Below are 17,206 nucleotides of genomic sequence, written 5' to 3'. Positions count from 1 at the left end.
TTCCCCCCCGTTTCTCCCCTTTCCCCCCCGTTTTTCCCCATTTCCCCCCCGTTTTTCCCATTTTTCTCCTTTTTTTCCCCGTTTTTCCCCATTTCCCTCCTGTTTTTCCCCATTTCCCCCCGTTTTTCCCCCTTTCCCTCCCGTTTTTTCCCCATTTCTCCCCCGTTTCTCCCCTTCTCCTCCTGTTTTTTTCCCCGTTTTTCCCCATTTTTCCCCATTTTCCCCCCGTTTTTCCCCCTTTCCCTCCCGTTTTTCCCCATTTCCCCCCCGTTTTTCCCATTTTTCTCCTTTTTTTCCCCGTTTTTCCCCATTTCCCTCCTGTTTTTCCCCATTTCTCCCCCGTTTCTCCCCTTTCCCTCCTGTTTTTCCCTGTTTTCCCCCCGTTTCCCCCTTTTCCTCCTGTTTTTTCCCCGTTTTTCCCCATTTTTCCCCCGTTTCTCCCCTTTTCCTCCTGTTTTTTCCCCATTTCTCCCCTTTCTCTCCTGTTTTCCCCCCGTTTTCCCCCCGTTTGTTCCCCTCACGGGTGTCTCCGGCAGCGGCTGCTGTACGGGGCCGAGCTCAGCAGGGCGCTGCGGGCCACGCGCCGCGTCCGGGCCAGCAGGGGAGCCTGGGGACAGCCGCACCGACCGCTGAGGCCACGCCCACACCGCCACGCCCACACCGGCCACACCCATAGAGGCCACGCCCACACGAGGACACGTGTATAGAGACCACGCCCACGCCGACCCACCCTCGGAGGCCACACGGACACACCCACAGAGGCCACGCCCACCAAGACACAGGGACGCACCCATTCGGGCACACCCGTGGAAGCCACGCCCACTTTGGCCACACCCACCTGCACACCTGAGGCCGCGCCCTGCTCCTCCTGCGGGGTCACCTGAGGTCCCACCTGGAGCCGGCGGTGCCGCCCATAGGAACGCTGCAGGCCTGGGGACACAGGGGACACTGGGGACACTGGGGACACTGGGGACACTGGGGACACTGGGGGGACACTGGGACACTGGGGACAGTGGGGACACTGGGGACACTGGGGACACTGGGGGGACACTGGGACACTGGGGACACTGGGGGGACTGGGGACACTGGGGACACTGGGGACACTGGGGACACTGGGGACATTGGGGACACTGGGGACACTGGGGGGGACACTGGGGGACACTGGGGACACTGGGGACACTGGGGACACTGGGGGGGACACTGGGGGACACTGGGGACACTGGGGACACTGGGGACACTGGGGACACTGGGGACACTGGGGGGGATACTGGGGGACACTGGGGACACTGGGGACACTGGGGACACTGGGGATACTGGGGACACTGGGGACACTGGGGGGGACACTGGGGGACACTGGGGACACTGGGGACACTGGGACACTGAGGGCGACACTGGGGACACTGGGGACACTGGGGACACTGGGGGGGACACTGGGGGACTGGGGACACTGGGGACACTGGGGACACTGGGGGGGATACTGGGGACACTGCGGGGACACTGGGGACACGAGGGGACACTGGGGACACTGGGGACACTGGGGACACTGGGGACACTGGGGACATTGGGGACACTGGGGACACTGGGGACACTGGGACACTGGGGACACTGGGGACATTGGGGACACTGGGGACACAGGGGACACTGGGGACACTGGGGGGGACACTGGGGATACTGGGACACTGGGGACACTGGGGACACTGGGGGGACTGGGGGGACACTGGGGGGACTGGGGACACTGGGGACACTGGGGAGGACATTGGGGACACTGGGACACTGGGGGGGACACTGGGGACACTGGGGACACTGTGGGGACACTGGGGACACTGGGGGGACACTGAGGGCGACACTGGGGACACTGGGGACACTGGGGACACTGGGGACACTGGGGGGACACTGAGGGCGACACTGGGGACACTGGGGGGACACTGGGGACACTGGGACACTGGGGACACTGGGGACACTGGGGACACTGGGGGACACTGGGGGACACTGGGGGGACTGGGGACACTGGGGACACTGGGGGGACACTGGGGGACACTGGGGACACTGGGGGGACACTGGGGGGACACTGGGGACACTGGGGGGGACACTGGGGACACTGGGGACACTGGGGGGGACACAGGGGACACTGTGGGGACACTGGGGACACTGGGGACACTGGGGGGGACACTGGGGACACCGAGGGGACACTGGGGACACTGGGGACACTGGGGACACTGGGGACACTGTGGGGACACTGGGGACACTGGGGGACACTGGGGGGGACACTGGGGACACTGTGGGGACACTGGGGGGACACTGGGGGACACTGGGGACACTGGGGGGACACTGTGGGGACACTGGGGACACTGGGGACACTGGGGACACTGGGGACACTGTGGGGACACTGGGGACACTGGGGGACACTGGGGGGGACACTGGGGACACTGTGGGGACACTGGGGGGACACTGGGGACACTGGGGACACAGGGAAGGGGACAGGTGTGGCGGGGCCGGTGACACGGGGACACGTCACTCACTGTCCAGGTGCTTCCGGCCCGCCCGGTGCAGCAGCAGCGTCTGCAGAGTGTCACACACGGGCCGCTGGGGACACAGCGAGCACGCCAGCCTGGGGACACCGAGGGGACACCGGGGACACTGGGGACACCCTGGGGACACTGGGGACACCCTGGGGACACTGGGGACACCCTGGGGACACCCTGGGGACACTGGGGACACAGCGAGCACGCCAGCCTGGGGACACCGAGGGGACACCGGGGACACTGGGGACACCCTGGGGACACCCTGGGGACACTGGGGACACAGCGAGCACGCCAGCCTGGGGACACCGAGGGGACACCGGGGACACTGGGGACACCCTGGGGACACTGGGGACACCCTGGGGACACTGGGGACACCCTGGGGACACCCTGGGGACACTGGGGACACAGCGAGCACGCCAGCCTGGGGACACCGGGGACACTGGGGACACCCTGGGGACACTGGGGACACCCTGGGGACACAGCGAGCACGCCAGCCTGAGGACACCGAGGGGACACCGGGGACTCTGGGGACACCCTGGGGACACCCTGGGGACACCCTGGGGACACCCTGAGGACCCCAGGGGACCCCAGGGGACATCTGGGGAGCCCAGGGGACCCCAGGGGACATTTGGGGACACCAGGGGACCCCAGGGGACATTTGGGGACCCCAGGGGACACTCGGGGACCCCAGGGGACATTTGGGGACCCCAGGGGACACCAGGGGACATTTGGGGACACCAGGGGACCCCAGGGGACATTTGGGGACCCCAGGGGACATTTGGGGAGCCCAGGGGACCCCAGGGGACATTTGGGGAGCCCAGGGGACATTTGGGGACCCCAGGGGACCCCAGGGGACATTTGGGGAGCCCAGGGGACATTTGGGGACCCCAGGGGACACCAGGGGACATTTGGGGAGCCCAGGGGACACTCGGGGACCCCAGGGGACATCTGGGGAGCCCAGGGGACCCCAGGGGACATTTGGGGACCCCAGGGGACATTTGGGGACCCCAGGGGACCCCAGGGGACATCTGGGGAGCCCAGCGGACCCTCACCTGCCGTCCCGCAGCAGCAGCGCCTCGTCCTCGGGGATGGCGCTGGCCAGGAGCTCGGCCACACGGCGCCTCTGGGGACAGCAGCGTCACCTCGGGCCGCCCCAAACTGTCCCTGTGTCCCCAAAGTGTCCCCAGACTGTCCCTCACAATGTCCCCAAAGCGTCCTCCCTCAGCGAAGGGACCCTGGGGACACTCGAGGGGACAAAAAGGGGCCCAGGGAAGGGCTGGGGACACCCCGGGAAGAGTTGGGGACACCCCGGGGGGTTTTGGGGACACCCCGGGAAGGGTTGGGGACATCCCGGGAAGGGCTGGGGACACTCCGGGAGGTTTTGGGGACACCCCGGGAAGGCCTCAGGGGACCCGAGGGGTTCAGGCCGCGCCCCGGGGCTGGCGCGGGCAGGCCGGGATCGGGGTTGGGGACACCGGGGTCCCCGCGGGCCGCCCGGGATCGGGGTTGGGGACACCGGGGTCCCCGCGGGCCGCCCGGGGAGGGTCCCGGGGGGTCCCGGCCCCACCTGCAGCGCCCCGAGCGGCCCCGGGTCGTTCTCGTCGCGTTTAAAGGACATGGCGCCTCCTGCCAGGCCGCGGTCACCATGGCGACCGTCCCCGCCGCTTCCGGGTAAGCGCTTCCCCCGGCGAGGAACGGACCAATCAGCGAGCGCGGAGCGCGGCGCCCCGCGGGGCACGACGGGAGCCGTAGTTCGGCCGCGGGGAGCCCCGCCGGGGACGGCGGCGGAAATGGCGCGGCCGGAACTACAGCTCCCGGCAGGCGCCGCGAGGCCGCGCCGGGTCGGTGGGCACCGAGCGCGCCCCGGGAGCGGCGGGGCCGGGCCGGGAGCCCCGGTGGGACCCCCCGGGCCGGGAGCCCAGGGTGGGACCCCCCGGGCCATGGCGGGGAGCGGCGGAGCCGGGGCGGCCCCGCGGGAGCACCGCCTGCAGCCCGGGGACACCCTGCCGGGGCTGGCGCTGCGCTATGGGGTGACGGTGAGCGGCCCCGGGGGACGCCGGGGGACACCGGGGACACCGCGGGGGGGGAAAGGGGGCCGAGGGGGTCCCCAGGGGTCACCCCGGCCCGTCCTGGCCCGCTTGGCTTCGCTCGCACTTCCTGGTCCTCGTCCTGTCCTGTGCCCGGTCTGTGTCCCCGTCCCGGCCCCGTCCCTGTCCCTGTCCCTGTCCCCATTCTTGTTCCCGGCCCTGTCCCCACACTGGTCCCATCCCATCAATCCCTGTCCCATCCCAATCCCTGTTCTATCCCCGTCCCCAGTCCCAGTCCCGTCCCATCCCACAAACCCCACACATCCCGCCCCAATCCCATTTTATCCCAATCCCCATCCCACAAACCCCACACATCCCGCCCCAATCCCATTTTATCCCAGTCCCCATCCCACAAATCCCGCCCCAATCCCATTTTATCCCTGTCCCCATCCCATTAACCCCACAAATCCCGCCCCAATCCCATTTTATCCCAATCCCCATCCCACACATCCCGCCCCAATCCCATTTTATCCCAATTCCCATCCCAAACCCCACAAATCCCGCCCCAATCCCATTTTATCCCAATCCCCATCCCACAAACCCCACAAATCCCGCCCCAATCCCATTTTATCCCAATCCCCATCCCACAAACCCCACACATCCCCGCCCCAATCCCATTTTATCCCAGTCCCCATCCCACAAACCCCACACATCCCGCCCCAATCCCATTTTATCCCAATCCCCATCCCACAGACCCCACAAATCCCACCCCAATCCCATTTTATCCCAATCCCCATCCCACAAATCCCACAAATCCCGCCCCAATCCCATTTTATCCCAGTCCCCATCCCACACATCCCGCCCCAATCCCATTTTATCCCAGTCCCCATCCCACAAATCCCACAAATCCTCACCCCAATCCCATTTTATCCCAATCCCCATCCCACAAATCCCACAAATCCCCGCCCCAATCCCATTTTATCCCAGTCCCCATCCCACAAATCCCGCCCCAATCCCATTTTATCCCAGTCCTCATCCCACAAACCCCACAAATCCTCACCCCAATCCCATTTTATCCCAATCCCCATCCCACAAATCCCACAAATCCCCGCCCCAATCCCATTTTATCCCAGTCCCCATCCCACAAATCCCACAAATCCTCACCCCAATCCCATTTTATCCCAATCCCCATCCCACAAATCCCACAAATCCCGCCCCAATCCCATTTTATCCCAGTCCCCATCCCACAAATCCCCGCCCCAATCCCATTTTATCCCAATCCCCATCCCACAAATCCCACAAATCCTCACCCCAATCCCATTTTATCCCAATCCCCATCCCACAAATCCCACACATCCCGCCCCAATCCCATTTTATCCCAATCCCCATCCCACAAATCCCACAAATCCCCGCCCCAATCCCATTTTATCCCAGTCCCCATCCCACACATCCCGCCCCAATCCCATTTTATCCCTGTCCCCATCCCATTAACCCCACAAATCCCCGCCCCAATCCCATTTTATCCCAATCCCCATCCCACAAATCCCGCCCCAATCCCATTTTATCCCAGTCCCCATCCCACAGACCCCACACATCCCGCCCCAATCCCATTTTATCCCAATCCCCATCCCACACATCCCGCCCCAATCCCATTTTATCCCAATCCCCATCCCACAAATCCCACAAATCCCCGCCCCAATCCCATTTTATCCCAATCCCCATCCCACAAACCCCACAAATCCCGCCCCAATCCCATTTTATCCCTGTCCCCATCCCATTAACCCCACAAATCCCCGCCCCAATCCCATTTTATCCCTGTCCCCATCCCACAAATCCCGCCCCAATCCCATTTTATCCCAATCCCCATCCCACAGACCCCACACATCCCGCCCCAATCCCATTTTATCCCAATCCCCATCCCACAGACCCCACACATCCCGCCCCAATCCCATTTTATCCCAATCCCCATCCCACACATCCCGCCCCAATCCCATTTTATCCCAGTCCCCATCCCACAGACCCCACACATCCCGCCCCAATCCCATTTTATCCCAATCCCCATCCCACACATCCCGCCCCAATCCCATTTTATCCCAATCCCCATCCCACAAATCCCACAAATCCCCGCCCCAATCCCATTTTATCCCAATCCCCATCCCACAAATCCCACAAATCCCCGCCCCAATCCCATTTTATCCCAATCCCCATCCCACAAACCCCACAAATCCCGCCCCAATCCCATTTTATCCCTGTCCCCATCCCATTAACCCCACAAATCCCCGCCCCAATCCCATTTTATCCCTGTCCCCATCCCACAAATCCCGCCCCAATCCCATTTTATCCCAATCCCCATCCCACAGACCCCACACATCCCGCCCCAATCCCATTTTATCCCAATCCCCATCCCACAGACCCCACACATCCCGCCCCAATCCCATTTTATCCCAATCCCCATCCCACACATCCCGCCCCAATCCCATTTTATCCCAGTCCCCATCCCACAAATCCCGCCCCAATCCCATTTTATCCCAATCCCCATCCCACAAATCCCACACATCCCGCCCCAATCCCATTTTATCCCAATCCCCATCCCACAAATCCCACCCCGACCCCGCAGATGGAGCAGATCCAACGCGCCAACCGCCTCTACTCCTCGGACACGATCTTCCTCAAAGCCACGCTGCTCATCCCCGGCGTCCCCCAGCCCCGCGACATTCCCGGGGACATTCCCGGGGACATTCCCGGGGACATTCCCGGGGACATTCCCGGGGACATTCCCAGGGAAGTCCCGGGCCCCTCCCGTCACGACCTGTCGGCCTCGGATTTCCTGCGGCGTTTGGACGCCGAGATCGGCCGCTCCAAGGAGGCGGCGGCGCAGCGCCTGCAGGGCCGGGACACGAGGTGGGAAATTCGGGAAAAAATTTGGGAAATTTTGGGGGGAAAAAAAATTGGGGGGGAAATTGGGGGAGAAGCGGAGGAGATTTGGGGTGTCTCGGGCGCTCCGGGGAGGCGGCGGCGCGGCGGCTGCGGGGCCGGGAGAGCAGGGGGGAAACTGGGGGGAAAATTTGGGGAAAAATTTGGGGGGAGTTTGGGTGAAACTGGGACAAAATTGGGAAAAGGTTTTGGGGAAAACTGGGGGGACAGTTGGGATAAAACTGGGGGGAAATTGGGATAAAACTGGGGGGACAATTGGGATAAAATTGGGGGGACAATTGGGATAAAACTGGGGGGAAATTGGGGTAAAACTGGGGGAAAATTGGGATAAAATTGGGGGGACAATTGGGATAAAACTGGGGGGAGAATTGGGATAAAATTGGGGGGAGAATTGGGGTAAAATTGGGGGGAAATTGGGATAAAATTGGGGGGACAATTGGGATAAAACTGGGGGGAAATTGGGGTAAAACTGGGGGAAAATTGGGATAAAATTGGGGGGACAATTGGGATAAAACTGGGGGGAGAATTGGGATAAAATTGGGGGGAGAATTGGGGTAAAATTGGGGGGAAATTGGGATAAAATTGGGGGGACAATTGGGATAAAACTGGGGGGACAATTGGGATAAAATTGGGGAAAAATCGGGGTAAAATTGGGGTAAAATCGGGGTAAAATTGGGCTGAAATGGAGGCAGAGCCGGGGTCGCAGTTGGGGCTGGTGGCAGTGCCACCCGCGGTGTCACCAGTGTCCCCACAGCCCCGGCGGTGGCCGCAGCCCCTCGTCCCCTTGGGGGGCGCGGCTGGGACCACGACCCCTCACCAGGACCCCGCGGGCGGCCGCGCTCAGGGACGCCGAGGACGAGATCTTCACCTTGTGACAGCGGGGACAGCGGGGACAGTGGGGACACTGGGGACACTGGGGACACTGGGGACACGGGGACACTGGGACACTGGGGACACTGGGGACAGTGGGGACACTGGGGACATCGAGGGCATCAGGGACGCCGAGGACGAGATCTTCACCTTGTGACAGCGGGGACAGCGGGGACACTGGGGACAGTGGGGACACTGGGGACAGCGGGGACACGGGACAGCGGGGACACTGGGGACACTGGGGACAGTGGGGACACTGGGGACATCGAGGGCATCAGGGACACCAAGGACGAGATCTTCACCTTGTGACAGCGGGGACAGCGGGGACACTGGGGACAGTGGGGACACTGGGGACAGCGGGGACACGGGACAGCGGGGACACTGGGGACAGTGGGGACACTGGGGACATCGAGGGCATCAGGGACACCAAGGACGAGATCTTCACCTTGTGACAGCGGGGACAGCGGGGACACTGGGGACAGCGGGGACAGCGGGGACACTGGGGACAGCGGGGACAGCGGGGACACTGGGGACAGTGGGGACAGCGGGGACAGTGGGGACACTGGGGACAGTGGGGACAGCGGGGACAGCGGGGACAGTGGGGACACTGGGGACACTGGGGACAGTGGGGACAGCGGGGACAGTGGGGACACTGGGGACAGTGGGGACACTGGGGACAGTGGGGACAGCGGGGACACTGGGGACAGTGGGGACACTGGGGACAGTGGGGACACTGGGGACATTGGGGACACTGGGGACAGTGGGGACAGCGGGGACACGGGACACTGGGGACAGCAGGGACGCTGGAGACATTGGGGACATTGGGGACATCAAGGACATCAGGGACACCAAGGACGAGATCTTCACCTTGTGACAGCGGGGACAGCGGGGACAGTGGGGACCTTGGGGACACTGGGGACACTGGGACACTGGGGACAGTGGGGACCTTGGGGACACTGGGGGCAGTGGGGACAGTGGGGACCTTGGGGACACTGGGACACTGGGGACATGGGGGACAGTGGGGACAATGGGGACACTGGGGACATGGGGACAGTGGGGACGCTGGGGATGCTGAGGAGCAGATCATCACCTTGTGACATTGGGGACATCGGGGACATCGGGGATGTGGCACCGGGGGACACCAGGAATGGGACAGTGGGGACAGGACAGGGGGACACCACGGATGGGACGTGGGGGACATCGCGGATGTGACACCGAGGACACAGGGAATGGACAACTGGGGACACCGGAGAGGTGACACCGAGGACACCGGGCCAGGACATCGAGGACACCGGAGATGTGACATCGGGGACACCGGGGACACCAGGAACCTGAGCCTGGGGACACCCAGGGTGTGACACTGAGGACAGGTGACACCGGAGGTGACACAGGAGGTGCCACCAGAGCAGACCCCGAGGTGACACCAGGAGGTGACACCAGAAGGTGACACAGGAGGTGACGCTGGAGGTGCCACCGCTCCCCCCAGGCCGTGGCCGTGTTCCCGCTGTGCCAAGGAGCCCGGAGGGGACACGGGGACTTTGGGGACAGGGACAGGTGCCACCTCCCCCCACCCCGCCAGCTTGTAAATAAACCGGAGCTTTGTCACCCGGCTCGGCTTTGTCACCGCCCGGGGACAGTGTCACACCCACGGGGACAGTGTGACACCCCTGGGGACAGTGTCACACCCCTGGGGACAGTGTCACACCCCGGGGACAGTGTCACACCCCGGGGACAGTGTCACACCCTTGGGGACAGTGTCACACCCCCGGGGACAGTGTCACACCCCGGGGACAGTGTCACACCCCCGGGGACAGTGTCACACCCCTTGGGGACAGTGTCACACCCCTGGGGACAGTGTCACACCCCCGGGGACAGTGTCACACGCCGGGGACAGTGTCACACCCCCGGGGACAGTGTCACACCCTTGGGGACAGTGTCACACCCCCGGGGACAGTGTCACACCCCTTGGGGACAGTGTCACACCCCCGGGGACAGTGTCACACCCCTTGGGGACAGTGTCACACCCCGGGGACAGTGTCACACCCTGGGGACAGTGTCACACCCTGGGGACAGTGTCACACCCCGGGGACAGTGTCACACCCTGGGGACAGTGTCACACCCCGGGGACAGTGTCACACCCCTGGGGACAGTGTCACACCCTTGGGGACAGTGTCACACCCCTGGGGACAGTGTCACACCCCCGGGGACAGTGTCACACGCCGGGGACAGTGTCACACCCCCGGGGACAGTGTCACACCCTTGGGGACAGTGTCACACCCCCGGGGACAGTGTCACACCCCCGGGGGCAGTGTCACACCCTTGGGGACAGTGTCACACCCCGGGGGACAGTGTCACACCCCTTGGGGACAGTGTCACACCCCTTGGGGACAGTGTCACACCCCCGGGGACAGTGTCACACCCTTGGGGACAGTGTCACACCCCGGGGACAGTGTCACACCCCGGGGACAGTGTGACACCCCCGGGGACAGTGTCACACCCCGGGGACAGTGTCACACCCCGGGGACAGTGTCACACCCTTGGGGACAGTGTCACACCCCTGGGGACAGTGTCACACCCTTGGGGACAGTGTGACACCCCCGGGGACAGTGTCACACCCCGGGGACAGTGTCACACCCCCCGGGGACAGTGTCACACCCTTGGGGACAGTGTCACACCCCGGGGACAGTGTCACACCCCGGGGACAGTGTCACACCCTTGGGGACAGTGTCACACCCCTGGGGACAGTGTCACACCCTTGGGGACAGTGTGACACCCCCGGGGACAGTGTCACACCCCGGGGACAGTGTCACACCCTTGGGGACAGTGTCACACCCCGGGGACAGTGTCACACCCCGGGGACAGTGTGACACCCCCGGGGACAGTGTCACACCCCGGGGACAGTGTCACACCCCGGGGACAGTGTCACACCCCTTGGGGACAGTGTCACACCCCGGGGACAGTGTCACACCCTTGGGGACAGTGTCACACCCCGGGGACAGTGTCACACCCCTTGGGGACAGTGTCACACCCCTGGGGTCAGTGTCACACCCCGGGGACAGTGTCACACCCCGGGGGACAGTGTCACACCCCGGGGACAGTGTCACACCCCTGGGGTCAGTGTCACACCCCGGGGACAGTGTCACACCCCGGGGACAGTGTCACACCCTTGGGGACAGTGTCACACCCCGGGGACAGTGTCACACCCCTGGGACAGTGTCACACCCCTGGGGACAGTGTCACACCCCCGGGGACAGTGTCACACCCCGGGGACAGTGTCACACCCTTGGGGACAGTGTCACACCCCCGGGGACAGTGTGACACCCTTGGGGACAGTGTCACACCCCCGGGGACAGTGTCACACCCTTGGGGACAGTGTCACACCCCGGGGACAGTGTCACACCCCGGGGACAGTGTGACACCCCCGGGGACAGTGTCAGACCCCGGGGACAGTGTCACACCCCGGGGACAGTGTCACACCCTTGGGGACAGTGTCACACCCCTGGGGACAGTGTCACACCCTTGGGGACAGTGTCACACCCCTTGGGGACAGTGTCACACCCCTGGGGACAGTGTCACACCCCCGGGGACAGTGTCACACCCCGGGGACAGTGTCACACCCCCGGGGACAGTGTCACACCCCCGGGGACAGTGTCACACCGTTGGGGACAGTGTCACACCCCGGGGACAGTGTCACACCCCTTGGGACAGTGTCACACCCTTGGGGACAGTGTCACACCCCCGGGACAGTGTCACACCCTTGGGGACAGTGTCACACCCCTTGGGGACAGTGTCACACCCCCGGGGACAGTGTCACACCCCGGGGACAGTGTCACACCCTTGGGGACAGTGTCACACCCCCGGGGACAGTGTCACACCCCGGGGACAGTGTCACACCCCCGGGGACAGTGTCACACCCTTGGGGACAGTGTCACACCCCCGGGGACAGTGTCACACCCCGGGGACAGTGTCACACCCTTGGGGACAGTGTCACACCCCTTGGGGACAGTGTCACACCCCGGGGACAGTGTCACACCCCGGGGACAGTGTCACACCCCCGGGGACAGTGTCACACCCCTGGGACAGTGTCACACCCTTGGGGTCAGTGTCACACCCCGGGGACAGTGTCACACCCTTGGGGACAGTGTCACACCCCTTGGGGACAGTGTCACACCCCGGGGACAGTGTCACACCCCCGGGGACAGTGTCACACCCCCGGGGACAGTGTCACACCCTTGGGGACAGTGTCACACCCCTGGGGACAGTGTCACACCCCGGGGACAGTGTCACACCCCCGGGGACAGTGTCACACCCCTGGGACAGTGTCACACCCCTTGGGGACAGTGTCACACCCTTGGGGACAGTGTCACACCCCCGGGGACAGTGTCACACCCCCTTGGGGACAGTGTCACACCCCGGGGACAGTGTCACACCCCTTGGGGACAGTGTCACACCCCGGGGACAGTGTCACACCCCTGGGGACAGTGTCACACCCCGGGGACAGTGTGACACCCCTTGGGGACAGTGTCACACCCCTGGGGACAGTGTCACACCCCTTGGGGACAGTGTCACACCCCGGGGACAGTGTCACACCCCGGGGACAGTGTCACACCCTTGGGGACAGTGTCACACCCCGGGGACAGTGTGACACCCCCGGGGACAGTGTCACACCCCGGGGACAGTGTCACACCCTTGGGGACAGTGTCACACCCCCGGGGACAGTGTCACACCCCTTGGGGACAGTGTCACACCCTGGGGACAGTGTCACACCCCGGGGACAGTGTCACACCCTGGGGACAGTGTCACACCCCCGGGGACAGTGTCACACCCCTTGGGGACAGTGTCACACCCCGGGGGACAGTGTCACACCCCGGGGACAGTGTCACACCCCGGGGACAGTGTCACACCCCTGGGGACAGTGTCACACCCCGGGGACAGTGTCACACCCCTGGGGACAGTGTCACACCCCTTGGGGACAGTGTCACACCCCGGGGACAGTGTCACACCCTTGGGGACAGTGTCACACCCCGGGGACAGTGTCACACCCCTGGGGACAGTGTCACACCCCTGGGGACAGTGTCACACCCCTTGGGGACAGTGTCACACCCCGGGGACAGTGTCACACCCCCGGGGACAGTGTCACACCCCGGGGACAGTGTCACACCCCGGGGGACAGTGTCACACCCCGGGGACAGTGTCACACCCCCGGGGACAGTGTCACACCCCCGGGGACAGTGTCACACCCTTGGGGACCAGTGTCACACCCCGAGGACAGTGTCACACCCCGGGGACAGTGTCACACCCTTGGGGACAGTGTCACACCCCGGGGACAGTGTCACACCCCGGGGACAGTGTCACACCCTTGGGGACAGTGTCACACCCTTGGGGACAGTGTCACACCCCTGGGGACAGTGTCACACCCTTGGGGACAGTGTCACACCCCTGGGGACAGTGTGACACCCCCGGGGACAGTGTCACACCCTTGGGGACAGTGTCACACCCCGGGGACAGTGTCACACCCTGGGGACAGTGTCACACCCCTGGGGACAGTGTCACACCCCGGGGACAGTGTCACACCCCCTGGGGACAGTGTCACACCCCTTGGGGACAGTGTCACACCCCGGGGACAGTGTCACACCCTTGGGGACAGTGTCACACCCCGGGGACAGTGTCACACCCCTGGGGACAGTGTCACACCCCCGGGGACAGTGTCACACCCCTGGGGACAGTGTCACACCCCCCGGGGACAGTGTCACACCCCTGGGGACAGTGTCACACCCCTTGGGGACAGTGTCACACCCCGGGGGACAGTGTCACACCCCCCGGGGACAGTGTCACACCCCGGGGGACAGTGTCACACCCCCTTGGGGACAGTGTCACACCCCGGGGACAGTGTCACACCCCGGGGACAGTGTCACACCCTGGGGACAGTGTCACACCCCCCGGGGACAGTGTCACACCCCTTGGGGACAGTGTCACACCCCCGGGGACAGTGTCACACCCCTTGGGGACAGTGTCACACCCCGGGGACAGTGTCACACCCTTGGGGACAGTGTCACACCCCGGGGACAGTGTCACACCCCCGGGGACAGTGTCACACCCCCTTGGGGACAGTGTCACACCCCCGGGGACAGTGTCACACCCTTGGGGACAGTGTCACACCCCCGGGGACAGTGTCACACCCTTGGGGACAGTGTCACACACCGGGGACACGATTCCCCTCCCCCAGAGGCATTTGGGGACATTTTGGGGACATTTTGGGGACGTCGCCGGCCCCGGGAACACGCTCAGCCCTTGGACCCTGGAATTGCCAAATCCCATCCCGAGGATCCCAAAATTCCCAAATCCCAGAATTCCCAAATCCCAAAATTCCCAAACCCCTCCCAGGACCTCCAGGACCCCAAATCCCAAACCCCAAATCCCATTAAAAACACCCGAAATTCCATTAAAACACCCAAAATCCCATTAAAAACACCCGAAATTCCATTAAAACACCCAAAATCCCATATAAAAACACCCAAAATCCCATTAAAAACACCCGAAATTCCATTAAAACACCCGAAATCCCATATAAAAACACCCAAAATCCATTAAAAACACCCGAAATTCCATTAAAACACCCGAAATCCCATATAAAAACACCCAAAATCCCATTAAAAACACCCGAAATTCCATTAAAACACCCAAAATCCCATATAAAAACACCCAAAATCCCATTAAAAACACCCGAAATTCCATTAAAACACCCGAAATCCCATTAAAACACCCCAAATCCAATTAAAACACCCGAATTTCCATTAAATCCACACGAAATCCCATATAAAAACACCCCAAATCCCATGAAAAACACCCGACATTCCATTAAAACACCCGAAATTCCATTAAAACACCCAAAATCCCATTAAAACACCCGAATTTCCATTAAATCCACCCGAAATCCCATTAAAACGACCCAAAATTCCATTAAAACCACCCAAAATTCCATTAGAACCCAGCCCCCCCTTTAAACCTCCCCCAAATCCATGAAAACCCCCAAATCCCACCAAGAACGACTCGGAAATCCAGGAATTCTTCCCGTATTCCAGCGGCCCTCCCGGGCTCTGGTATTTATAATATTTATATTCGGATCCCCCGGGTTTGGGGGAAATCCCGGGATTTGGGGGAAAAATCCGGGATTTTGGGTGGCAAAAACCGGGATTGTGGGGGGAGAGGTCGGGATCTTGGGAAAAACTCCGGTGTTGGGGGGAAATCCCAGGATTCTGGGGAAAATCCCGGGATTTCGGAGTGAAATGGCAGAATTTTGGGGGAAAAACCCGGAATTTCTGGGAAAACTCGGGAATTACGGCGGGAAAACCCAGAGTTTTGGGAAAAACCCGGAATTTTTGGGAAAACGCAGGATTCTGGGATGAAAATCTGGGATTTTGGGGGGAAATCCCAGGATTCTGGGGGTGAATCCCGGGATTTTGGGGAGAAAATCCAGGAGTTTTTTTTGGGGGGTGTGGTGAAATCCCGGAATTTTGGGGTGAAATCCCGGGATTTTTGGGGTGAAATCCGGGATTTTGGGGGTGCCACCCCCCGATTGTCACCGTGTCACCCCCGATTGTCCCCGGGGGGGGGGAGGGGCGGCCCGGGGGTATTTACAGGGTGGGGGAGGGGCGTACATACATATTTATAGGATTTATTTTTGTGGTTTTTGGGGGGGAAAAAGGAGGAAATTCCCAACAAAGTGCATTCGTCCGTCTGTCCGGATGTCCGGGGAGGGAATTCCCGGCTGGAATTCCCTGGGAAAAAAAACTTTCCCGGGGATTTTTGGGGGGGGGGGGGGGGGGAGGGGAGGGGAAATTCCAGCCCGTCCCCTCCCCCCGCCCCGGGTTAAAGGTGGGCGGGGCCGGCCGAGCCTGGAAAGAAAACACAAAAAAGGGGAAAAATTGGGAAATTAACGGGAAAATTGATAGGGAAAATAATGGGGAATTAATGGGGAAAATAATGGGAAAATTAATGGGGAATTAATGGGAAAATTAATGGGGAATTAATGGGAAATTAATGGGAAAATTAATGGGGGAAGTGGGGGAATAATGGGAAAACTACTGGGGGAAATAATGGGAAAATTAATGGGAGAAATAACGGGAAATTAACGGGAAATTAATGGGAGAAATAATGGGGATAATGGGGGAAAATGGGAAAATTAATAGGGGAAATAATGAGGGAATAATGGGAAATTAACAGAGGAATGATCGGAAAATTAATGGGGGAAATACTGGCAGGGAATAATGGGAATAAAGGGGAAATAATAATGGGGGAATTAATGGGGGGGAATAATGGGGAAAATGGAAAAAAAGGGATGGGAAATAATGGGGAAATTAATAGGGGAAATAATGGGGATAAAGGGGGAAATAATGGGGATAAAGGGGGAAATAATGGGGAAATTAATAGGGGAAATAATGGAGGAATAATGGGAATAATGGGGGAAATAATGGGGAAATTAATAGGGGAAATAATGGGGATAAAGGGGGAAATAATGGGGATAAAGGGGGAAATAATGGGGAAATTAATAGGGGAAATAATGGAGGAATAATGGGAATAATGGGGGAAATAATGGGGAAATTAATAGGGGAAATTATGGGGGAATAATGGGAATAAGGGGGGAAATAATGAGTTAATTAATAGGGGAAATAATGGGGGAATAATGGGAATAAGGGGGAAATAAATGGGGAAATAATGGGAATAAAGGGGGAAATAATGAGTTAATTAATAGGGGAAATAATGGGGGGAAATAATGGGAATAAGGGGGAAATAATGGGGAAATCAATGGGGAAATAATGGGGATAAAGGGGGAAATAATGAGTTAATTAATAG

At 61.2% G+C, this 17,206-nt stretch overlaps 1 protein-coding gene across 1 annotated transcript; it reads left to right on the top strand.

Moving 5' to 3' along the window:
- Positions 1-4,287: 4,287 nt before the first annotated feature.
- On the top strand, positions 4,288-9,958 carry LOC136284524 (lysM and putative peptidoglycan-binding domain-containing protein 1-like). The gene is made up of 3 exons (XM_066174871.1): positions 4,288-4,558; positions 7,167-7,450; positions 8,238-9,958. Exons 1-3 carry the CDS (start codon positions 4,313-4,315, stop codon positions 8,356-8,358), a joined length of 651 nt encoding a protein of 216 aa, XP_066030968.1. The 5' UTR covers positions 4,288-4,312; the 3' UTR covers positions 8,359-9,958.
- The last annotated feature ends 7,248 nt before the right edge of the window (positions 9,959-17,206 follow it).

The sequence above is a fragment of the Chamaea fasciata genome, unplaced genomic scaffold, assembly GCF_029207755.1.
Source record: "Chamaea fasciata isolate MVZ Bird 193981 ecotype frontalis unplaced genomic scaffold, bChaFas1.0.hap1 SCAF_1057, whole genome shotgun sequence".
NCBI classification, from domain to species: Eukaryota; Metazoa; Chordata; class Aves; order Passeriformes; family Sylviidae; genus Chamaea; species Chamaea fasciata.
This window is presented reverse-complemented; position numbering and strand designations above follow the sequence as displayed.

Excerpts from the sequence above, each read along its gene's own strand:
- LOC136284524 (XM_066174871.1), top strand. The coding sequence starts at position 4,313 with ATGGCGCGGCCGGAACTACAGCTCCCGGCAGGCGCCGCGAGGCCGCGC. Across the intron at positions 4,559-7,166 it reads CGCTGCGCTATGGGGTGACG|ATGGAGCAGATCCAACGCGC; the intron begins GTGAGCGGCCCC and ends CCGACCCCGCAG. Across the intron at positions 7,451-8,237 it reads CTGCAGGGCCGGGACACGAG|CCCCGGCGGTGGCCGCAGCC; the intron begins GTGGGAAATTCG and ends GTGTCCCCACAG.